Genomic DNA, 25,265 nt, shown 5'->3' with positions numbered 1-25,265 from the left:
TCGTGAGCCGTCCGCATCAGTAAACTTTTCCTACTCATGCTTAGTCAAGGATTTTACTTCAAAACCCTTTTCTTCCTTAATGCTTGAATGTATTTATATAAAATGTGATCAGAAATCTCATCCTGGGAATTCATCACATTTGTCGGACCATCATCTGCAATTCTGTCATTTGTCCATCCCCCTCTTGTATATTACTTCAGGATTTATCCACAGTATGGGTCAAGGACGGAATCTAAATATATGCAAGGTGTGTGCATTTGTTGAATGTTTTTGTTTTTCGGGATGCTAAAATATTTTTGTGTTAGCCTCCTTGTGATATTTCAGAATCGTTACAGAGTTTATAGTACGACCACACAAAAGTATATTACTGAAGGCCTCCAGCAGGACACCCTACCTGGTCACATTATACTGAAAACAGGTGTCATTACACTACCACACAGTATATTACTGAAGGCCTCCAGCAGGACACCCCACCTGGTCACATTATACTGAAAATAGGTGTCATTACACTACCACACAGAGGTATATTACTGAAGGCCTCCAGCAGGACACCCCACCTGGTCACATTATACTGAAAATAGGTGTCATTACACTACCACATAGAAGTATATTACAGAAGGCCTCCAGCAGGACACCCCACCTGGTCACATTATACTGAAAATAGGTGTCATTACACTACCACATAGAAGTATATTACTGAAGACCTCCAGCAGGACACCCACCTGGTCACAGAACAAAATTACAGTAGACAAGGATTTCAATTTTTCAAAAATATCACATTTTTATTCAAACATAAAATACCACCTTTCCTTCACTATTGAATGTATTTATGAATTTATGTGCTGTGTGATTCTCGTAAGAACACTATCCTATTTCTCACAAACATGTGAAAATGTTTTATAGTCATACTTGTAAAATCTGGATAAAGAATATCCAAAGTCAAAAATTGTTTTGCAACAAAAGTAGAAATTAAGTTCAAAAATGTTGTCAAATCTATCAAATGTTGAATTCTGGATTTTTCAGCAAAAGTGGAAAAAAGAAATGCCAAAGGTATCATATTTCTGTGCTTGACAGAATACACTGGGTTTAAATATCACAAAGGTACAAGCCCTAATTTGTAGCTTCCCTGACCAGAAGCTCCAGATATTATCTACTTATATATTTACCTATACATGTTACTTATCTATTTATTAATAGGATTTACTGATAAAAGTGTTTCAGCGGAGTCTGTACCTAGCACTTGAAATCACCACTGGTGTTATTTCAGCACAAGTCCAACTACACTGTATAGAAGTCTTTTAATTTTCAGCATGACATTGTCCAACATCTTGTGAGGAATGGTGTCCATGAATATAGTGTTTTTAACACTAATTGTCTGCTAATGAGTAAACAGTAGATGTAAATAAGTCCCAGTATCCCGTGGCAACAGATGATGAACCTCCCGCCCCATGACTACATCAGATTCACTCAACGTCCTCAGCAATGGTCATGTCAGGCATTCCCATTGGAGCTGACGACATGGTCACTCGCTGAAAAAGAAATTTACAATTACTGGATACATTTGATACGCTTGTACTCTAATACCAGTGTGGTTTAACAGAAAACTGTTATATATGTAACTTCTATTGATAATAAATATTCTGCATTCACAACTGATTTTATTTATTCATAAAGCTATAGGGTTTGGATACCCTATTGGCAATTTAATTACATGAAATTTCACCAGAATTTATATACCAAACTTATAGTACAGTTTAACTTATTTTAACCCTAACAAGATCCTCTGATGTTTGTTGGCATACGACGCTATGTTTACCAGAACTTACGTAACATCTGATACTATATTTACCAGAACTTACGTAACATCTGATACTATATTTACCAGAACTTACGTAACATCTGATACTATATTTACCAGAACTTACGTAACATCTGATACTATATTTACCAGAACTTACGTAACATCTGATACTATATTTACCAGAACTTACGTAACATCTGATACTATATTTACCAGAACTTACGTAACATCTGATACTATATTTACCAGAACATACGTAACATCTGATACTATATTTACCAGAACTTACGTAACATCTGATACTATATTTACCAGAACTTACGTAACATCTGATACTATATTTACCAGAACTTACGTAACATCTGATACTATATTTACCAGAACATACATAACATCTGATACTATATTTACCAGAACTTACGTAACATCTGATACTATATTTACCAGAACTTACGTAACATCTGATACTATATTTACCAGAACTTACGTAACATCTGATACTATATTTACCAGAACTTACGTAACATCTGATACTATATTTACCAGAACTTACATAACATCTGATACTATATTTACCAGAACTTACGTAACATCTGATACTATATTTACCAGAACTTACATAACATCTAATACTATATTTACCAGAACTTACGTAACATCTGATACTATATTTACCAGAACTTACGTAACATCTGATACTATATTTACCAGAACTTACGTAACATCTGATACTATATTTACCAGAACTTACGTAACATCTGATACTATATTTACCAGAACATACGTAACATCTGATACTATATTTACCAGAACTTACGTAACATCTGATACTATATTTGCCAGAACATACGTAACATCTGATACTATATTTGCCAGAACATACGTAACATCTGATACTATATTTACCAGAACTTATGTAACATCTGATACTATATTTACCTGGCCTGCTACAGGAAGTTTCTGTACAAGCAGCTGGAAGACCTGAGGAGGCAGTGTGGATTGTAACACCTGTAAAAGCTGTTGTGGCTGTCCACACACGGCTACAGCACTACTCAAATGGTCAACTCCTCCCTCAATATCACCTATAACAGAACATATCCATACATAGATTATATGTATTTCTTCATTCAAAGTCTCCAATATTAATGATTTTATATCAATTATCTGATTACCTTTGATAAAAGCATCCAAGATACTTGTTTCCTAGTTCTGATTTAATGAACAGCCACGGTCATTTTGAGGCAAAATCTCCATGCAGTACCTAGTGACTACCTTACATTTCTGGTGACCTGTTAAACACTATGCAGAGCCATGGCTTAGGACACAAATGTGACAGCATGGCACAATCTGTGATTTCAATTTTACAGAAACACAAACATTTCTAGGCACAGATTGAACCATACACCACAGAAACACAAACATTCCTAAGCACGGATTGAACCATACACCACAGAAACAAACATTCCTAGGCACAGATTGAACCACACACCACAGAAACACAAACATTCCTAAGCACGGATTGAACCACACCACAGAAACACAAACATTCCTAAGCACGGATTGAACCACACCACAGAAACACAAACATTCCTAAGCACGGATTGAACCACACCACAGAAACAAACATTCCTAGGCACAGATTGAACCACACACCACAGAAACACAAACATTCCTATGCACAGATTGAACAATATACCACAGAAACACAAACATTCCTAAACACGGATTGAACCACACCACAGAAACAAACATTCCTAGGCACAGATTGAACCACACACCACAGAAACACAAACATTTCTAGGCACAGATTGAACCATACACCACAGAAACACAAACATTCCTAAGCACGGATTGAACCATACACCACAGAAACAAACATTCCTAGGCACAGATTGAACCACACACCACAGAAACAAACATTCCTAGGCACAGATTGAACCATACACCACAGAAACAAACATTCCTAGGCACAGATTGAACCACACACCACAGAAACACAAACATTCCTAAGCACGGATTGAACCACACACCACAGAAACACAAACATTCCTAAGCACGGATTGAACCACACCACAGAAACAAACATTCCTAGGCACAGATTGAACCACACCACAGAAACAAACATTCCTAGGCACAGATTGAACCACACACCACAGAAACACAAACATTCCTATGCACAGATTGAACAATATACCACAGAAACACAAACATTCCTAAACACGGATTGAACCATACACCACAGAAACAAACATTCCTAGGCACAGATTGAACCACACACCACAGAAACACAAACATTCCTATGCACAGATTGAACAATATACCACAGAAACACAAACATTCCTAAACACGGATTGAACCACACCACAGAAACAAACATTCCTAGGCACAGATTGAACCACACACCACAGAAACACAAACATTCCTAGGCACAGATTGAACCATACACCACAGAAACACAAACATTCCTCAGCACGGATTGAACCATACACCACAGAAACACAAACATTCCTAAGCACGGATTGAACCACACCACAGAAACAAACATTCCTAGGCACAGATTGAACCACACACCACAGAAACACAAACATTCCTATGCACAGATTGAACAATATACCACAGAAACACAAACATTCCTTGGCACAAATTGAACCATATACCACAGAAACACAAACATTCCTTATCACACATCAGATTGCCATTTGTTATCTCTAGAATGCCTTGTCAACCGTGTACATATTTTCACCAATCAATATAGATTTAGAACCAGATGATAGAGTTATATGCCTTTCTTTTCCATGGCTCTTCTTCTGAATAGTCGTTGTTAAATACATCACTTTTTGTTTACTGCCAACATCCTCCCTCCCCCTTTCCCCCCTCACATCCGTAACCCTGTGAAAACTTGTAGATACCCTGGTTGGGCAATCCAGAAAGTTAACAAGGAATTTGATGTAAGCAAAAAGATTAAGAGATGAAACATCAAGGAAAGGAACAAAATGAAAAGCTAAGTGGTCATCCCTTACATCAAAGGCCTGTCAGAGACTATTCAGAGGATTTACAGTGGTCATGGTATTGCAGCAGCAATGAAACCTCATAAGACACTCTGAAATATCTTAGTCCAACCTAAAGATAAAACACCCAAATAAAACCTTTCAGAATGTGTATACAAAAATGGATGCAAGAACTGCAATGACATGACACTTACCTGATGCCAAAAGCTCTTCACCCAACTGGACTTCCTGAAGGAAAAATTTCTGAAGGTCTTCATAGCTACCACTGTTGATCGACTGAAAGGATAGAGGGAGAATGATAGCATTCCTACAATAAATCATCAATGCTTTTCATTTCTCAGTTTTTGTATTGGAAAATTCTCAACTTTCATGCTTCTGCTAATGATATCATCAGTTTCAAAAACCCTTGGTCTAAGAGTGTTTCCAAAAATAGATTTACAAACCCCTGCTGGGTCACTAGACATTACCATCTAGATACCAAACAAGAGATCCTAGAGGCATCTTGGTGCCCATCATTGTTTGGTATTAAATCTTTAAATTTTTATCTTTTCCTTCCTTTTCTTTTCTTTTCACTGTTCTTGCTCTTGATTATATGAAAGTTGAGAATTCCTCTTAAGAAATAGTAACAACAGTATTTAATTGTCAAATCCGCAAAAGGTCTCTTGTCGGCCATCTTGTTTTATTAATCAAATCAGTCCCAAAATCCAATGTTGCACAAATATAAAGGGTAACCTTCATACCAAATTTAAGGAAGATTCATCAAGTACTTCACAAGAGATAATGATACCAAAGAATGTTTATGGTGGACAGACCACAGACGAAATGAAACACACACATATATATATATGTAATACATACTGGGACCTGTGTTGCCTTTTTACTGTTTGACAGTCTAGCCTTTCTTCGCCCTGAAACAAAATAAATTCAAATTTTACAGCCCTCCACGGTTCTTTGTGTCACGTTTTGGTATCAATCAGAAGGTATTATAACTAATTTCATACATGTATGTTTGTAAGATGTGTTTTTTTTTTCTTTTTTTTTGTCGGGGGTGGGGTTGGGGTTAGCTAACAGTTGGTATTTTGTCTTAAAGTCGATAACAGAAATGTTTTTCATTTTGTACTAAAGGAAAGATAGAAAATCTGCTCTTTGTGTGTGAAGTGCAATTTTATTCTATATGAAAAATATCTTTCAGGTGAAAAAAGTAGCTAATAGACAGAATTTAAGGTGCAGACAAAAGAATTCGTTTTATTTACAAAACAAAGAACAATAACTCTCTAAAAGTTTGTCAAATCCTAATGCCAATCAGAAAAGCAAAACCTTATGCCATAATACACATTTTCCCTTAAATAGATGAAATGGTTAGTTGGTTGGGAAATCCTTATTAGTAGTTTTCAATTAGAATCGTGACTTTAATAGTTACTTGAAAATTAACCTTTAAGGATCGTTAAGGTATGCTAAAATGTACGATCTGGTATTTGTTGCCACCTTCTATTCCATCCAACTGAAGATTGTGTCTGACAAGACGTTGGGTTTCGGGCACTTGGTCTGGGATTCGTCAAGAACAAATCGAATGGGCCTATTCGGGTGACACAGGTATATTGTGTTGTTTCAAACTCAGTAACCAAAATGGTGGGATCATATCTGTGAATTACGTTGTTCTTCTGTAAAAGGTTCAATAAGAAACAGAAGGGAAAAGAAAACCGCCCTCATCTTTACAGAAATCATAACAATACTATCTTACAAGATCAACACTTTGAAACTGAACTTGGTGAATATACTGTAGCTTACGTTAGTGCAATGTACTAAGTCGAGTGTACCTACAGTAAGGTATACCTACTTTCTCGTAATTTTTCTTTAAAATCAGGGTCACTCCTTCTTTTATAGTCAAAATATGCGCAGTAACCAAGGAAACATAGTCCAGCTCCTGCAGCGGCGTAACCGAAAGCCGACCTCGGTATTAAAGAGGACACTGCAGACATGTTTCCACCAAAGTTATGTCCTCATGCGTTTCCAGCTTGTCTTGGTCGTTCACACGCTTGCTTGTGGTAGACCAGCAAGTAATTCTCGCCAGAGCTCGTGACTGCGATAGGAGATCGCTGTTTTACCACCCCCCCCCCCCCCCCCCCCCTTTGAGTAGTATAACATACCATACATTTAACACTAAAGGCATCTCATTACTATTTTTGAATTTTATTGAACATCTTCAAGTAAATATACACATATACATTCTCATTTGCGTTCATGTGTGTATAACATCACCACAACTCTGATTCACGGGAGATTTCATATTTTTATCTAATATTTTTCGAAAGATGAAAACAGAGTCATATAACGATATATATATATATTCATTTCGTCTATAGGATATTTGTCAATTTCAAACAGTTATTGGCGAGAGAGAGAGAGAGAGAGAGAGAGAGAGAGAGAGAGAGAGTTTGGTAACCTACCGTAAACAAAGTCATATTAATAAAATTGAACTATAACGCATGGATGTTCACACAAAAACAAGTGCAAACTAGCGCTAAATCTAACGCTATCACTGTAAATTTGTAGAATCACGGAAACAGATATAAAGGTTCAATGTGTTATATGTTCGCGTACCTCATCAAGATGGGCTCGATGTACAAGTTTTCATGCTATAAAGGGAATTAACTCTGGAATCCCTCGCCATGCACATTGTACTAAAACGCTGATAAACTAATGAACTAAATATATGCATGTATCCTTCTAGTGTGTGTACGTCTATTAGTATATGTATATTTTATACCCCTAAAAATATTTTCCTGTCTCACCCCCATGGTCTCTGCATTTCATAATTCTGTTTTTTAATGTAACAGAAAATAAAATTCCATCTTATTCTATTAACACTGTTGTGACGTATCACCTTTATGTCGTAGAATCCATCGATAGATGCATATTTATTCATTTTAGTTTGTGTATTCTCTAAAGCACTTAACAGATGGCTTCTTCGGTTAACAAAACGTGGAACGCCCGCCTCATGCTATGAAAAGCTGAGTGTCTTGCCCGATGAAACCGACAGGGCAGAATAAGACGATCCCTGATACCAGCCCCCTCGAAATACAGGCCTCTCGCACAAATTTTCATTCATCAAGTATGAGAAATAGTCTTAACAAACAAGCCCCTTGCAAGATAAAATAAACTTTAACACTGTTGTTACGATTGTGATTTCACATATCCCCACATGAAGTGAAGACGAATGTAGGATTCTGTTCACCGCACACTTTTACAACATTCGAAAATAATGCATCTTAATTATCGATTTTTTAGACGTCATATATGAAGCTATGACGTCAAAATGGAAACAATGGGAACCTCCAGTCAATCACAGCTCCGCTCGCCATGCATCATCAAATATAAGTCTAGATAATTGTTTGTTATTCAGAAAACCATGCACAACAAATTTTCATTATTATTTTCAAATTTATCTTAAAGCTATCATTTAACTGAAGTTTTTTTTAAATACTTACATCAAAATTATAAGATTTTTACTCCCGTAATTGAGAAAATTTTGTCAGTCGTGGAATATATAGACATGCACAACATACGGCCTTCACAACATACAGAAATATGAAATTAATACATGAAAATTTAACCAATATTATGGAAGACAAAAACGATAGTTTGGAGGACAATTGAATACATAAAGGAAGATTCTGGTGATTATTTGAGGTAATTAGTAACACGTATTCAAGTAAGAGTTGTGCCGGACAATGTCATTTTACAAGAGGTAACTGGCGGTCGATAGATGTGTGTAACAATACCTAGTAGGTTTAAAGTTTTGAACACGATATGAACTTGATTGTATGCAATTTCCTAGGTAATACAAGAAAATACCCACATGTCGACATAATCATAATCCAAACTCAAATGCAACGAAACTAGGGCAAATCATGAATAAAAGATATATTTACGTGAAGACTTCTGAAAGGTACCAGGAGAATTAGACCAGGTGTTCCAAAAGAGTAAGCGTCACACTGTTTCATTTATATCATTTGGTATCATTTTATGTAAATTTACACACTGAGGACAAATTAGAATGTAATGGAACTCGTCGTCTTGTGTGCTCTGAGGATATAACGATATCTACCTTCTAGACGAAGTAGATGATAATTGAACCTTTGGTATAAGTAGAAGATAAATACTTGCGGAGAAAATGTTAAAAAGTGATGTTAAGTTCAAGTCTGATAAGAAGTTAAACAGATATCGTAAGGATTCGGATAAATAATTCATTAATATAAAAGTCAAATACATACACCTTACCACTAGATATAAGTTATAACAAATACTTACATCTTACCACTACATATAAGTTATAACAAATACTTCCACCTTACCACTACATGTAAGTACAAATACTTACACCTTACCACTACATATAAGTTATAACAAATACTTACACCTTACCACTAGATATCAGTTATAACAAATACTTACACCATACCACTACATATTAGTACAAATACTTGCACCTTACTACTACATATAAGTACAAATACTTACACCTTACCACTACATATAAGTACAAATACACCTTACCACTACATATTAGTACAAATACTTACACCATACCACTACATATAAGTACAAATAATTACACCTTACCACTACATATAAGTACAAATACTTACACCTTACCACTACATATAAGTACAAATACTTACACCTTACCACTACATATAAGTTATAACAAATACTTGCACCTTACCACTACATATAAGTACAAATACTTACACCTTACCACTACATATAAGTTATAACAAATACTTGCACCTTACCACTACATATAAGTACAGATACTTACACCTTACCACTACATATAAGTACAAATACATATAGATATATAGTTCCATTTTATTAATATGACTTCGTTTACGGTAGGTTACCAAAGTCTCTCTCTCTCTCTCCCCCCCCCCCCCCTCTCTCTCTCTCTCTCTCTCTCTCTCTCTCTCTCTCTCTCTCTCTCTCTCTCTCTCTCTCTCTCTCTCTGTTTGTTTTTTCACACTTCTTGCTAAAACATCCTCATCTATTATTATTACTAACTTCTCGCATTTTCTCAAATCCATGAACTTTGGGAAATATTTCAGATTCCTTTACACGTAATTGTTATCTCACAGGACAGAAGCAGATTCCGTCAGTAGATCTGATATCGTTTGCTGAAGTGATACTTGGTGTTCACCACAGTCTCTTGTGTTTGCCTAGGGGCACTGACTAGCGAAGATACACCGAGATCTCTGCAGGGGTTCGGTGCAACAGGGCAATCACATTATACCTGAATCACAAATGTAACCATGATATAAACCAGGAAACGTGTCTTGTCCAAATTAAACTTAACAAATCTTATTGACGTTTAAGTTTTCTTGTTAAATACAAAATATTAAACTTTGGTCTTTTGGTTAAGGACGTGTTAAGCGTACCAATTTCACTAGACGTATACAAAACCACAAAATGTATTGAAATCCGTATCTACATAATCTTCCTTAATCTCCTTTTGACGTTATTTAATGACGGTGAGTAACTTACGGTGCAAGAATCAATGAACCAACCAAAGTTAAAATCAATCAATCAATCAATCAATCAATCAATCAATCAATCGACTTTATACATATATTCACATATTTCATTGTCCTAGTATTGATATGTTACTAGAATGAATAAAACAACATCCTGTACTCAGCTTTGCACTATATTTAATCAATGACAAATCTATAATAAGGTAATACTGACTAACGTTTAATCAACATGGATCCCCCGAGTTTCTCGGATATTTCTGGGACAATATCTATAATAAGGTAATACTGACAAACGTTTAATCAACATGGATCCCCCGAGTTTCTCGGGTATTTCTGGGACAATATCTATAATAAGGTAATACTGACAAACGTTTAATCAACATGGATCCCCCGAGTTTCTCGGATATTTCTGAGACAATATCTATAATAAGGTAATACTGACAAACGTTTAATCAACATGGATCCCCCGAGTTTCTCGGATATTTCTGGGACAATATCTATAATAAGGTAATACTGACAAACGTTTAATCAACATGGATCCCCCGAGTTTCTCGGATATTTCTGGGACAATATCTATAATAAGGTAATACTGACAAACGTTTAATCAACATGGATCCCCCGAGTTTCTCGGATATTTCTGGGACAATATCTATAATAAGGTAATACTGACAAACGTTTAATCAACATGGATCCCCCGAGTTTCTCGGATATTTCTGAGACAATATCTATAATAAGGAGTGTATATCATATTTTTTAAACCATTACTGGTCGTAACGCGGGTAAAAGACACATTCATTATTATTTAGAAAAACAAAATGTTTCAGCACATGCCGGATAATCAGTTCAATTACGTCTTAACAATTGTTTACATATTACCTGGAACATTATATAAATGAGATATAAATCAGCCGAACAAGTCGTGTTCAATTCACAGCCAGATCTGACTGGTTCTAATGCCGGTGATAGGGGGAGTTTCTACAGAACAAAACAGACAGAATCAGGAACTCCATAAAAGATAGATGATTGTAACCATAATTATACGCTGTTTAGTGCAGGGTATTTTCTATTTGAGAATATCTTTTACGAATTGTCTTCCGCCGTCTATCAGATTTCAGACGAATATGTTTTTATATGATTTTGGACAAATGCTTTCGTATGTTATTGGATGTCAGTGGTGTTAGCAACCCGCTTGTTAGATACGCTATAAATAGACTCTTCATAATATCATTTTAAACGGACGTATCTTCCTACCTATTCAAATATTCGCTATATGACAGGTGCAACTTAAAAACTTTCCATGTTGTGAAAAGGATGAGCTTTTCAGTCTGAAAATATCAGCAAATAATTCGCAGACTAAGATAGAGGCCTAAATCCTATTCATCCTGGATACCACAGGGGTTACGATCACTTGCAGAGAGCGAAAGTGATCGTAACGTCTGGAGTATCCATGAGGAGTCCTATACAGTCGATAGTACTGGACACCTAACAGAGATTAATGACCTATCACACTTTGGGCTCTGATGACAACACCCCATAAAAAGGTTCGTTGTTGTAGATATTAGTAAATCTAAGCCTACATGGAATATGTTTTTAAGAAGGAACATGTTTTTTTTTAGTAAATCATCAAAACAAGTTTAGATGCAAGTTCTTGCTGGACAGAAGTAAACATCGTACCCAGTTTCAGGTATTGCGTCACTGACAGACATGTAAACTGTGGACAATGTATCTATTTGTGGATATACGTCCAGAAACCTTGGTCGGTTAGTACGTGTAAATCAACTGAGTTATCCTTTTGTCTACTTCATTATTTATAGTACGAATTCCGCAATCGCTGAAACTAGGGGACTGTTTATTGTAACAGGATTATATACAGACAAGTTATTTTCTCTCAAGTAAATTAAGCTAAATGTGTTCTTGGGGGATACAAATATGACTGTAAATTTTCATTGGCAAGTCCGGCAGATGTCTTTATTTATGCCAAGTGAAGCAATCACTGTTGGTCCAGTACTTTAAAAAAAAAGAAAGAAAAAAAAAAGCAAAAAAAAAAAAAAAAACAAACAAACAAATAATATATATATATACACGTATTTTGATATATCTCTTATTTTCAAATGTGATATTTAAGACTCAATTTACTAAACTGTATATTGATTTTTTTCATATTACAATATAATTTAGTAATTACGATATCTAATTTACTAGATTTAATAAATCTCTAATTTGTAATAAAGTAAAATCTTATTTGATAAATTTAATCGTTTATATATGTTATATTATTAGGTTCAGTACAGGATCAACATTGCTCGATGAATAAATGTCATATATTGGCTTGCCATAGTTTTCTCAGATTTTCACGGTCATTATTTCGATTTTTTGAATTTCCCTCCTTTTTTGATAATGTCAACTCACGTATATTCTCGTGTGTTGTACCACATGACGAGAATTAGATAAACCTGCACAACTGAAGTAGCAACCTACATAACCTTCGAAGTAAATTGGTTTTAAGGATATTTATGGTGATCTATGGATATTATTACGAATGTAAACACTAATTTGGATCTTCTTCTACAATGTTCAGGAGGATTTGATGGTAAAATTGGTGTAATTTTTTGTTAAACATACCCTCGGCAGTTACCACGGATTTGACAATCCGATTCACGAGGAGCCATGATGCTCTGAGGAGAAATAAACAGTAGGCTTGCCTACTCTCAGACATTTTATAAAAGGATTATTTACTGTCTATATAAACTGCAATAATGGCATCTAAAGCGGCGGATCGGATTGATCCCTTCACAAGCAAAGTGTTGATAAAAACTAAAAAACAAAGACGTTCTCAGGGGTCATCGCATTACAGGACCAAAAATACCCCTGAATTACAGGCATTGCCCCACTTAAAAGGTAAGTTATGCGAAAAAGTATACCGATACGATTACTTTTCATTTCTTAAAGCAGTTTGATTTTATTATAGTTATGAAATTACGTTACATTTGTAATGAATTGTCGCCATTCTCTCGAATCGCTTTACAAAATGGCAGTTGTGTTTGTATTTGTTTACAGTGTTGTAGTTTTGTGTCTATGAACTAGGACATTGTCCATAATCTTTAATCCATATGTTGCTAATATATTTTGTATGAGGATATAAGAAAACAAACGAATGCTGAAATAGATGAACATATTATTTGTTTGAATCCATATCTGAACCAATCATGAGCATGCCCTAGTTTCTTCTCTTAGTTTGCCTAGCAGATTAATGATGGAGAAACAATACTTTGCATGAGGAACAAACATTTATTTCATTTATTCAGTCCCATATATCAGTGAAATGAAGAATTGGTTAAGGAAATGCATAATGTGTGTAAGAAAGTTCCAATTGAGCTGGTTTGAGTGTTACTTTCCCCAGGGACATATTCTCAAAAGACCAATATCACATACCACCATTCCCAAAGGCCCAGTTCATGATGATTTCAATGAGATGATTTTTTTTCAATCATTATCAACATCCCAGAACTTAAGCCAGATATACCAAAGTTCATATTCACGGCACCAGTAGTAGTCCTCTTCAAGTCCCTGCAACATTAAGCAGTGTCATGATATAAAACCCAATGTTAATATCTGATGGGGTTAGTATCCTTTTGATTAGAGACATCTAATTTTGTCAACATGAACCAGTGAAAAGACTTTCTTAAAGGTGTCATGAACAACAAGCAAATCTGTACCTTGGTTATGTGTGTTTGTTTATGATATGTTCGCCATTCAGGTAAGTATCCATTTCCTGGATATCAAAATTTTTCCAAAACCACTCTTCAAATTTCTTTAGATTCTGGATTTGTAGCATTTCATGTCACAGTCACGCATCAACTTTCTTGACGCTAGAGCTAAAATGAATATTGAAATGTTTGGGTATGAACATTTAGATATCCAGAACATTCAGATAGTGAAATGGTATTTGAATATTCAGCACTATTTACTTCTCTTTATTGCAAACATGGACAAACATTTAAGCTGGGTCAGGGAATATTTCCAGTTGAATTCAGTGATAACCAGAATGTATGCTATGCAAACATACAAACATAGCTCATCATCTGCGGGACAAGCGTCTTGTTGAGGAATGAATGTTAGAATGATGGAGATGTTTAAGTGTAGCACAGTTGGTTATGAGTGTCCAACTGACCGATGAAATGCACTTTGTGAAGCGTTTTTATTGTTGTTTTATTTCAGCAGAAAATTGCATGTTATAGAGTCAATAAATAGATGTACAGTGCAGTCTTTAGAGAACTTTCTGAATTCATAACATCTCATGCATGTTGTATAGTTCCCACTGAAGCTGACTGGTAGGTCAATAAAAACCTGTTTTGTTAAAAAAAAAAGAACTTTTGGAAATAAATAAAACATGGTGGAGAAAGACATTATAATCCTAATAAGCCTGTATGTTGAAATTTCACATGACCTGATTTCATACATACTTTCGATCATTGTCCTCTCTGTTAATTGGTCCATTCCAGGATCATGATAATAGATCAACCTATCAGCTTATCTTTAATACTACCATTTTTTTGGCATCAGAAGTAGAATCCAATACCATATATGCTGACTAGTAAATCACGCAAGGATTGAGAATCTTAGGAAAGTCATATATTTCATTTACTGGCGACATGTCATAGTGTGTATTAACTGTTTACTAGGCGACAAGTCTCTAGGAAAGTCATAGTGTGTATTAACTGTTTACTAGGCGACAAGTCTCTAGGAAAGTCATAGTGTGTATTAACTGTTTACTAGGCAACAAGTCTTTTGGAAAGTCAAAGTGTGTTAACTGTTTACTAGGCGATAAGTCTCTAGGAAAGTCATAGTGTGTGTTAACTGTTTACTAGGCGACAAGTCTCTAGGAAAGTCATAGTGTGTGTTAACTGTTTACTAGGCGACAAGTCTCTAGGAAAGTCATAGTGTGTGTTAACTGTTTACTAGGCGACAAGTCTCTAGGAAAGTCATAGTGTGTGTTAACTGTTTACTAGGCGACAAGTCTCTAGGAAAGTCATAGTGTGTGTTAACTGTTTACTAGGCGACAAGTCTCTAGGAAAGTCATAGTGTGTGTTAACTGTTTACTAGGCGACAAGTCTCTAGGAAAGTCATAGTGTGTGTTAACTGTTTACTAGGCGACAAGTCTCTAGGAAAGTCATAGTGTGTGTTAACTGTTTACTAGGCGACAAGTCTCTAGGAAAGTCATAGTGTGTGTTAACTGTTTACTAGGCAACCTGTCTCTAGGAAAGTCATAGTTTGTTTACTAGGCGACAAGTCTCTAGGAAAGTCATAGTGTGTGTTAACTGTTTACTAGGCAACAAGTCTCTAGGAAAGTCATAGTGTGTGTTAACTGTTTACTAGGCGACAAGTCTCTAGGAAAGTCATAGTGTGTGTTAACTGTTTACTAGGCGACAAGTCTCTAGGAAAGTCATAGTGTGTGTTAACTGTTTACTAGGCGACAAGTCTCTAGGAAAGTCATAGTGTGTGTTAACTGTTTACTAGGCCACCTGTCTCTAGGAAAGTCATAGTGTGTGTTAACTGTTTACTAGGCCACCTGTCTCTAGGAAAGTCATAGTGTGTGTTAACTGTTTACTAGGCGACAAGTCTCTAGGAAAGTCATAGTGTGTGTTAACTGTTTACTAGGCGACACTGTCATAGTGTGTGTTACTGTTTACTAGGCGACAAGTCCCTAGGAAAGTCATAGTGTGTGTTAACTGTTTACTAGGCGACAAGTCTCTAGGAAAGTCATAGTGTGTGTTAACTGTTTACTAGGCGACAAGTCTCTAGGAAAGTCATAGTGTGTGTTAACTGTTTACTAGGCGACAAGTCTCTAGGAAAGTCATAGTGTGTGTTAACTGTTTACTAGGCGACCTGTCTCTAGGAAAGTCATAGTGTGTATTAACTGTTTACTAGGCGACAAGTCTCTAGGAAAGTCATAGTGTGTGTTAACTGTTTACTAGGCGACATGTCTCTAGGAAAGTCATAGTGTGTGTTAACTGTTTATTAGGCGACAAGTCTCTAGGAAAGTCATAGTGTGTGGTAATTGTTTACTAGGCGACAAGTCTCTAGGAAAGTCATAGTGTGTGTTAACTGTTTACTAGGCCACCTGTCTCTAGGAAAGTCATAGTGTGTGTTAACTGTTTACTAGGCGACAAGTCTCTAGGAAAGTCATAGTGTGTGTTAACTGTTTACTAGGCGACAAGTCTCTAGGAAAGTCATAGTGTGTGTTAACTGTTTACTAGGCGACAAGTCTCTAGGAAAGTCATAGTGTGTGTTAACTGTTTACTAGGCGACAAGTCTCTAGGAAAGTCATAGTGTGTGTTAACTGTTTACTAGGCGACAAGTCTCTATGAAAGTCATAGTGTGTGTTAACTGTTTACTAGGCGACAAGTCTCTAGGAAAGTCATAGTGTGTGTTAACTGTTTACTAGGCGACAAGTCTCTAGGAAAGTCATAGTGTGTGTTAACTGTTTACTAGGCGACAAGTCTCTAGGAAAGTCATAGTGTGTGTTAACTGTTTACTAGGCGACAAGTCTCTAGGAAAGTCATAGTGTGTGTTAACTGTTTACTAGGCGACAAGTCTCTAGGAAAGTCATAGTGTGTGTTAACTGTTTACTAGGCGACAAGTCTCTAGGTGTTAAAGTCATAGTGTGTGTTAACTGTTTACTAGGCGACAAGTCTCTAGGAAAGTCATAGTGTGTGTTAACTGTTTACTAGGCGACAAGTCTCTAGGAAAGTCATAGTGTGTGTTAACTGTTTACTAGGCGACCTGTCTCTAGGAAAGTCATAGTGTGTGTTAACTGTTTACTAGGCGACAAGTCTCTAGGAAAGTCTAGTGTGTGTTAACTAGGAAAGTCATAGTGTGTGTTAACTGTTTACTAGGCGACAAGTCTCTAGGAAAGTCATAGTGTGTGTTAACTGTTTACTAGGCGACAAGTCTCTAGGAAAGTCATAGTGTGTGTTAACTGTTTACTAGGCCACCTGTCTCTAGGAAAGTCATAGTGTGTGTTAACTGTTTACTAGGCGACAAGTCTCTAGGAAAGTCATAGTGTGTGTTAACTGTTTACTAGGCGACAAGTCTCTAGGAAAGTCATAGTGTGTGTTAACTGTTTACTAGGCGACAAGTCTCTAGGAAAGTCATAGTGTGTGTAAACTGTTTACTAGGCGACAAGTCCCTGTCTCTAGGAAAGTCATAGTGTGTGTTAACTGTTTACTAGGCGACAAGTCTCTAGGAAAGTCATAGTGTGTGTTAACTGTTTACTAGGCGACAAGTCTCTAGGAAAGTCATAGTGTGTGTTAACTGTTTACTAGGCCACCTGTCTCTAGGAAAGTCATAGTGTGTGTTAACTGTTTACTAGTGTGTGTTTAACTGTTTACTAGGCGACAAGTCTAGGAAAGTCAAGTGTGTGTTAACTGTTTACTAGGCGAGTGTGTGTGTTAACTGTTTACTAGGCGACAAGTCTCTAGGAAAGTCATAGTGTGTGTTAACTGTTTACTAGGCGACAAGTCTCTAGGAAAGTCATAGTGTGTGTTAACTGTTTACTAGGCGACCTGTCTCTAGGAAAGTCATAGTGTGTGTTAACTGTTTACTAGGCGACAAGTCTCTAGGAAAGTCATAGTGTGTGTTAACTGTTTACTAGGCGACAAGTCTCTAGGAAAGTCATAGTGTGTGTTAACTGTTTACTAGGCGACAAGTCTCTAGGAAAGTCATAGTGTGTGTTAACTGTTTACTAGGCGACAAGTCTCTAGGAAAGTCATAGTGTGTGTTAACTGTTTACTAGGCGACAAGTCTCTAGGAAAGTCATAGTGTGTATTAACTGTTTACTAGGCGACAAGTCTCTAGGAAAGTCATAGTGTGTATTAACTGTACTAGGCGACAAGTCTCTAGGAAAGTCATAGTATGTGTTAACTGTTAACTAGGCGAAAAGTCTCTAGGAAAGTCATAGTGTATGTTAACTGTTTACTAAGCAACCTGTCTCTAGGAAAGTCATAGTGTGTGTTAACTGTTTACTAGGCGACAAGTCTCTAGGAAAGTCATAGTGTGTGTTAACTGTTTACTAGGCGATAAGTCTCTAGGAAAGTCATAGTGTGTGTTAACTGTTTACTAGGCGACAAGTCTTTTGGAAAGTCAAAGTTTGTTAACTGTTTACTAGGCGATAAGTCTCTAGGAAAGTCATAGTGTGTGTTAACTGTTTACTAGGCGACAAGTCTCTAGGAAAGTCATAGTGTGTGTTAACTGTTTACTAGGCGACAAGTCTCTAGGAAAGTCATAGTGTGTGTTAACTGTTTACTAGGCGACAAGTCTCTTGTAAAGTCATAGTGTGTGTTAACTGTTTACTAGGCGACAAGTCTCTAGGAAAGTCATAGTGTGTTAACTGTTTACTAGGTGACATGTCTCTAGGAAAGTCATAGTGTGTGTTAACTGTTTACTAGGCGACAAGTCTCTAGGAAAGTCATAGTGTGTGTTAACTGTTTACTAGGCAACATGTCTTTAGGAAAGTCAAAGTGTGTTAACTATTTACTAGGGGAGAAGTCTCTAGGAAAGTCATAGTGTGTGGTAACTGTTTACTAGGCGACAAGTCTCTAGGAAAGTCATAGTGTGTTAACTATTTACTTGGTGACATGTCTCTAGGAAAGTCATAATGTGTTTTAACTGTACTAGGCGACAAGTCTCTAGGAAAGTCATAGTGTGTATTAACTGTTTACTAGGCGACATGTCTCTTGGAAAGTCTTAGTGTGTATTAACTTTTTACTAGGCGACAAGTCTCTAGGAAAGTCATAGTGTGTGTTAACTGTTTACTAGGCGACAAGTCTCTAGGAAAGTCATAGTGTGTGTTAACTGTTTACTAGACGACAAGTCTCTAGGAAAGTCATAGTGTGTTAACTGTTTACTAGGCGACAAGTCTCTTGTAAAGTCATAGTGTGTGTTAACTGTTTACTAGGCGACATGTCTCTAGGAAAGTCATAGTGTGTGTTAACTGTTTACTAGGCGACAAGTCTCTAGGAAAGTCATAGTGTGTGTTAACTGTTTACTAGGCGACAAGTCTCTAGGAAAGTCATAGTGTGTGTTAACTGTTTACTAGGCGACAAGTCTCTAGGAAAGTCATAGTGTGTGTTAACTGTTTACTAGGCGACAAGTCTCTAGGAAAGTCATAGTGTGTATTAACTGTTTACTAGGCGACAAGTCTCTAGGAAAGTCATAGTGTGTGTTAACTGTTTACTAGGCGACAAGTCTCTAGGAAAGTCATAGTGTGTAAACTATTTACTAGGAGACATGTCTCGAGGAAAGTCCTAGTGTGTGTTAACTGTTTACTAGGCGACAAGTCTCTAGGAAAGTCATAGTGTGTATTAACTGTTTACTAGGCGACAAGTCTCTAGGAAAGTCATAGTGTGTATTTACTGTTTAGTAGAAGACAAGTCTCTACGAAAGTACTATTGTGTATTAATTGTTTACTAGATGACAAGTCTCTAGGAAAGTCATAGTGTGTGTTAACTGTTTACTAGGCGACAAGTCTCTAGGAAAGTCATAGTGTGTGTTAACTGTTTACTAGGCGACAAGTCTCTAGGAAAGTCATAGTGTGTATTACCTGTTTACTAGGCGACAAGTCTCTAGGAAAGTCATAGTGTGTGTTAACGGTTTACTAGGCGACAAGACTCTTGTAAAGTCATAGTGTGTGTTAACTGTTTACTAGGCGACAAGTCTCTAGGAAAGTCATAGTGTGTGTTAAATGTTTATAAATGTTTACTAGACGACAAGTCTCTAGGAAAGTCATAGTGTGTGTAAACTGTTTACTAGGCGAAATATCTCTAGGAAAGTCATAGTGTGTGTTAACTGTTTACTATGCGATAAGTCTCTAGGAAAGTCATAGTGTGTGTTAACTGTTTACAAGGCGACAAGTTTCTAGGAAAGTCATAGTGTGTGTTAACTGTTTACTAGGCGACAAGTCTCTAGGAAAGTCATAGTGTGTGTTAACTGTTTACTAGGCGACAAGTCTCTAGGAAAGTCATAGTGTGTGTTAACTGTTTACTAGGCGACAAGTCTGTAGGAAAGTCATAGTGTGTATTAACTGTTTACTAGGCGACAAGTCTGTAGGAAAGTCATAGTGTGTATTAACTGTTTACTAGGCGACAAGTCTCTAGGAAAGTCATAGTGTGTGTTAACTGTTTACTAGGCGACAAGTCTCTAGGAAAGTCATAGTGTGTGTTAACTGTTTACTAGGCGACAAGTCTCTAGGAAAGTCATAGTGTGTATTAACTGTTTACTAGGCGACAAGTCTCTAGGAAAGTCATAGTGTGTGTTAACTGTTTACTAGGCGACATGTCTCTAGGAAAGTCATAGTGTGTATTAACTGTTTACTAGGCGACAAGTTTCTAGAGCAATTATTGGATTTTTGAGGTTTAAGGTGTGTTTTCACTTATTAGTAAGAAATACTTGATGGATCTTTTTCAAATCTCACATGTACATCTAGGTGCCTTCTGATCTGAATAAGTATGGTTAAATATGAAAATCTTGGAATTTTAAAGAAAGGATTTGTCAACGTCATTTTTTAATCATTTTCAGATATGATATATTCTCTTCTTAGTTCGATGCCAACAGATTACATACTTTGGTGCATGTAGTTGACCGTTAATCAACCTTTTCTCAAACTTCATTTGTAGGATCCTGATCAGCTTGTCTCTTATTGTGTGTATTTGAATTTGAGAGTCTTAGAAAAATTGAAATGAGTTGATGGCTGCCATATTGAAATGAAAATGAAGGTTCACATCTTGTTGTTTACATGTGTTAGGTACTCAAGCACAGATGTCGCTTCTTGTTTTAGTTTGTTTCAAAACTAGATCAAAATTACATCTAAGATGAATTCCTGGTGTCATCAGTTTTGAGCCTTCCTTTCTCATTTCCTTGTCAACAAACAAATACTTAATATACAGCTGGATTATCTTTGCACATGAGTTTACGACACTTTCACAGATCACGACCAAGATTATGTTATCATCAGTAGAATATTTCGACATTTTGATCCAAAGTCTCCCTTCTTTTGTCTAGCATGTGCATGTGCAATTCAAATTGAGAAGATGACATTGTCATCTGCAATACCTTGTTCTAGAGGATTTCCAGACAAGACTGTCATTTTGTTTTAGAATCTTGGACCAAATACACACATATACTGAATATTCAATTGCAAATCCTCCAAATTCTGTTGATTGCATCCGTACATGGCATGTACAATTATATACAATACTAGACTGGTGCATGTTTACCATATTTTCCGGGTTATAAGCCACACTGATATATAAGCTGCAGGGCCAGTTTTTAGCGATTTTTCAATTTAATTTACATATAAGCCGCACTCTTTCTTATGATATGGTGACCACTGTTGTTGTCATTTGGTATACCGGTAACAGATCATGGGAGGCAGTTTATCAAGATGGTCAATGTAACATTTAATTAAGTTTCAGGAATTATTCACAAATAATCCTCTATCTTATTGATGTATTTCAAAAAACATAAAATAGCAAACATCAAACTTGTTTGGCTTGGGTGCCTTTACAGATTGTCTACGCACAGATATGGGGTCTGACATTATGTACGGTTTACTTAACAATCTCTCCATCTGTGTCAGTGTTAACGAAGGCCCTTACATGGTAACCAAATTCTTATAGTCCAATACTATTTCTTCTTGTAAGTTACACGAAGCCATACATATCGTAAACAGGCATGGCAGTTGTTCTATAATTTGACCTATAACCTGATGACCCATCAATCTTAGGATGCAAAAGGCTATAGTTAACTTTCACTATGGCTTTGAAGTAACTGTGAAATTCCAGAAGATATTATTGTGATTCAAATTAAAAAGATATGATTAATTAAATCCACGAGAATGTTACTTTTATGTCAATCATGTAATCATCCAGTATGCAATTGCAAATGACAGTTCCAGACAATCTGTTTCAGTCACGAACACGTGACGGGCAGATACTCGTAAAAAAAAAATGAGTACCATCCTGTACCAGTGTGTTGCTATGCTTCCTGGGTTTCCTTTTTCTATCCTGTCAAAATTTTTTTGTCAACATATAAGCAGCATGCCCAACTCACGAGGAAAAAAGGTGCGGCTTTAATCGGGAAAATACAGTAATTGTCTTCATCTTCAATGTGTTTGCTTTTATTTTGCCTTAAATAATTACATGTTAATGCAAACCAAGATCATTAAAATATGAATTTTCTTCCATAATACATGGTACAATTATTATAGGTTGATGAGGTTGATCCACTGTTTTACTACACCAGCCAAGAACAGTATCAACCAAGGACTTGGTACACTTCATTATACTTCACATAAAAAATACCGGCTGTAACTGGAGAAAACTTCTTAAAGATGATTACAATGATGTTGTACTCATTAATTGATTCTCCACCATTTTCTTTGCAGAAGTGATTAGTTCATTGATCAGCAGGAACATGCATGGCTATAACTGATTAAAATGTTATAGCTATAGGACAAACTCAGATGGATAGTTTGAAATACCTACAAACTCTAAAAATAAAAAATAAAAACTACATATACCTGAGCATTATTAAATCAATCTACTTTACTGGTAATTTGCTGAAAAGTAGTAATGGATATCATTGATCCAGTGATAATATAAGTTGTGACTTAAGCTCGTTCTCATAACACAAGTTTTACATGTAGAAAATATTTAAGGAAACAAATACAGACCTAACATGCTAACGATGGTATTGTGCACCTGTCTAAAACAGGGTGGTACATAATTAATTAAAATGCAAACGCTTGTCATCGGCGATCAATACTAGAGATAATTGAGTACATAAAGGTCATAGATATCCAAGAACCACGATCTGTCGTATTCCCTGATCCATAAAAAGAAAAAAGAAAACCATGGATCCATCATTTTTCATCAAGATTGTAATATTGGTATGGTCTGATCATTGTACTGAAGTAATCTGTCTGAGCCACCTTACAGTTCAATATTTTGTGTTTGATCAGTGATGTTCTCTATACTCAGAGCTCGCTATGTGAAAATAGACGAAAAAAAAATCTTTCACATATATATATATATTTATCTTAGTTGTTTGTGTTTAGTAAACAGTAAATAAACGTAACAAAAGGTCACAGAATTTGGTATTGGATTGATTTAAGGGGCACTTGCTCCCTCAATAAGGTCATCAGTCCCTCAGAAATAAAAATGTAGTGGAACTACTGATACAAAAAAAATGAATGTCTGATCACTAAGTGAATGATGTAGCATTTTTATTAGGTTGAATGGTTGAAGGCTGTAGTGACATGATGTGTGTCATTAATACTCGTGTCATGCAGTATGTGCAATGTCTGTATTTGTCTAGATCAGTAACAATATAAACATATCACTGCTCCTTCCTATTTATTAACAATGTGAACAGACCTCCACATATCAGTATATAGGGTGTAGTCTGTAGTTGCAGTGGAATTGGTTCTAAATAAAGTTAGAAACCCATGTGATATGTCGAATCAATGGCTGCCAATCTGCAGGTAGTCATTATTATTTAGATGGTGTTATATTAATGATTGCTGCCATGGTTACCAAATAACAATACAAATAGTTTGATTAAAACAAATATGATTGCAGAAAATCAGAGCATTTTCTATCCATTTTCTTTTTCTGACCTACATTTTGGAAAGCGAAATAGAAATGAAATAAATGTGCCCTAAGAAAAGGTAGAATATATCAGTTCAAATTTTGTGTCTGTCTGGTTTCAAGAACATCATAATAAAGGATCAAATAAACACTTTATATAATTTCCTTATTATCATAGGGGAGTGGCAGAAACTTGTTTCGATACATGTCAACAAAATGCGTATGTCTATGATCATCATTGATGTAAATGTCAGCAGGACTTGCTGAAGCCTGAAACTGCCTCCTGTCATTGTTGTTTTAGCCTTTTAAAGACAGTGTAAGCTGTATTCCTTGAATTTCATAAAAATTGTTTATAACAAACTCGGAAGGTATTTATTACCAGATTACCAGTGTCAGAATGTATAAATGGATATTTCCAGTTCATGATTTGGTTGGTAGGTCCTGATGGTGTTATCCAGTAGATGTTAACTTATCCGATAACTGCTGTCCGTGTCCTACACAGCCAAAACCCCTCTCCCTGTACAGATCTCTGTATCCACAACTCATCTTGATGTTCTGCATACACATGTACAACATCTTTTTGGTTTTGTTTCTTTTACATTGCAGCAGTTACAAAATATATATTATGCTAATAATGACAATACTTTTCTGATCTGACCAAGTTTGCCTCAATAAAACAATAGACCACTTACCCAAGCGCTTGTTTTACATGTTGGTTACTCAATCTGTCAAAACATATACGTAAGACTTCTACTGGAAATCCTGAATGCACGAGTTCCTGTGCATAAAAACTACACAGAGAATAGAGAATTCGCTGGTACTCTTGTAACACTTGCTGACATATTTCTGTTGTAATTTTCTGTAAGTACATTCATATGGGAATGAATGAAATTGATCACAAGCCTGTCTCGGTGTGTTATTGCTTTTTATAATGGAAGAGATTGTGCATGAATGGAGGTACAGTACACTATTTTAGACATCCTACACAGAGTGCAACACCAGAGGCCATTTATCTGGTAAAGGTTAAGTTAGTCCAGGTTGGTTATCCAGTTGACGTTTTCGCTAACCATTCCAGCTCTATGAAAAGGTTGATATAAATCTCTCTATGACTAAATATATGACATCACAAAAGATAGCTTTCCTTAAATTTCAGTTCAACATATAAAGTTTCTTAACACAAAACCTGCTGTAATACAAACATTTAAGGGACCCCCATAAGTTGTTTTTTTTTCGGGTTTGGATTGTTTGAATATTAATTTTGGATTGTATCTGAAACATA

At 36.1% G+C, this 25,265-nt stretch overlaps 2 protein-coding genes across 2 annotated transcripts in view; one reads left to right on the top strand and one right to left on the bottom strand.

The window, feature by feature from the left end:
* Positions 1-755: 755 nt before the first annotated feature.
* On the bottom strand, positions 756-6,821 carry LOC132551474 (mitochondrial import receptor subunit TOM20 homolog). The gene is made up of 5 exons (XM_060215619.1): positions 6,647-6,821; positions 5,668-5,717; positions 5,004-5,085; positions 2,741-2,883; positions 756-1,529 (listed from the first exon to the last, which is right to left on the bottom strand). Exons 1-5 carry the CDS (start codon positions 6,786-6,788, stop codon positions 1,464-1,466), a joined length of 483 nt encoding a protein of 160 aa, XP_060071602.1. The 5' UTR covers positions 6,789-6,821; the 3' UTR covers positions 756-1,463.
* Positions 6,822-12,800: 5,979 nt separating this feature from the next.
* LOC132551471 (serine/threonine-protein phosphatase 2A 56 kDa regulatory subunit epsilon isoform-like) overlaps positions 12,801-25,265 on the top strand; it is a 30,829-nt gene continuing 18,364 nt past the window's right edge. The window contains exon 1 of the mRNA XM_060215616.1: positions 12,801-13,238. Coding sequence (XP_060071599.1) covers positions 13,097-13,238 — 142 coding nt within the window. The 5' untranslated portion in view covers positions 12,801-13,096. The remainder of the gene's footprint in view (positions 13,239-25,265) is intronic.

Source organism: Ylistrum balloti, unplaced genomic scaffold (assembly GCF_031769215.1).
Source record: "Ylistrum balloti isolate Yb309-2 unplaced genomic scaffold, AGI_CSIRO_Ybal_v1 Utg370200, whole genome shotgun sequence".
Classification (NCBI taxonomy): Eukaryota; Metazoa; Mollusca; class Bivalvia; order Pectinida; family Pectinidae; genus Ylistrum; species Ylistrum balloti.
This window is presented reverse-complemented; position numbering and strand designations above follow the sequence as displayed.

Excerpts from the sequence above, each read along its gene's own strand:
- LOC132551474 (XM_060215619.1), bottom strand. The coding sequence starts at position 6,788 with ATGTCTGCAGTGTCCTCTTTAATACCGAGGTCGGCTTTCGGTTACGCC. Across the intron at positions 5,718-6,646 it reads TAAAGAAAAATTACGAGAAA|GGCGAAGAAAGGCTAGACTG; the intron begins GTAGGTATACCT and ends ATTTTGTTTCAG. Across the intron at positions 2,884-5,003 it reads TGAAGAGCTTTTGGCATCAG|GTGATATTGAGGGAGGAGTT; the intron begins GTAAGTGTCATG and ends GTTCTGTTATAG.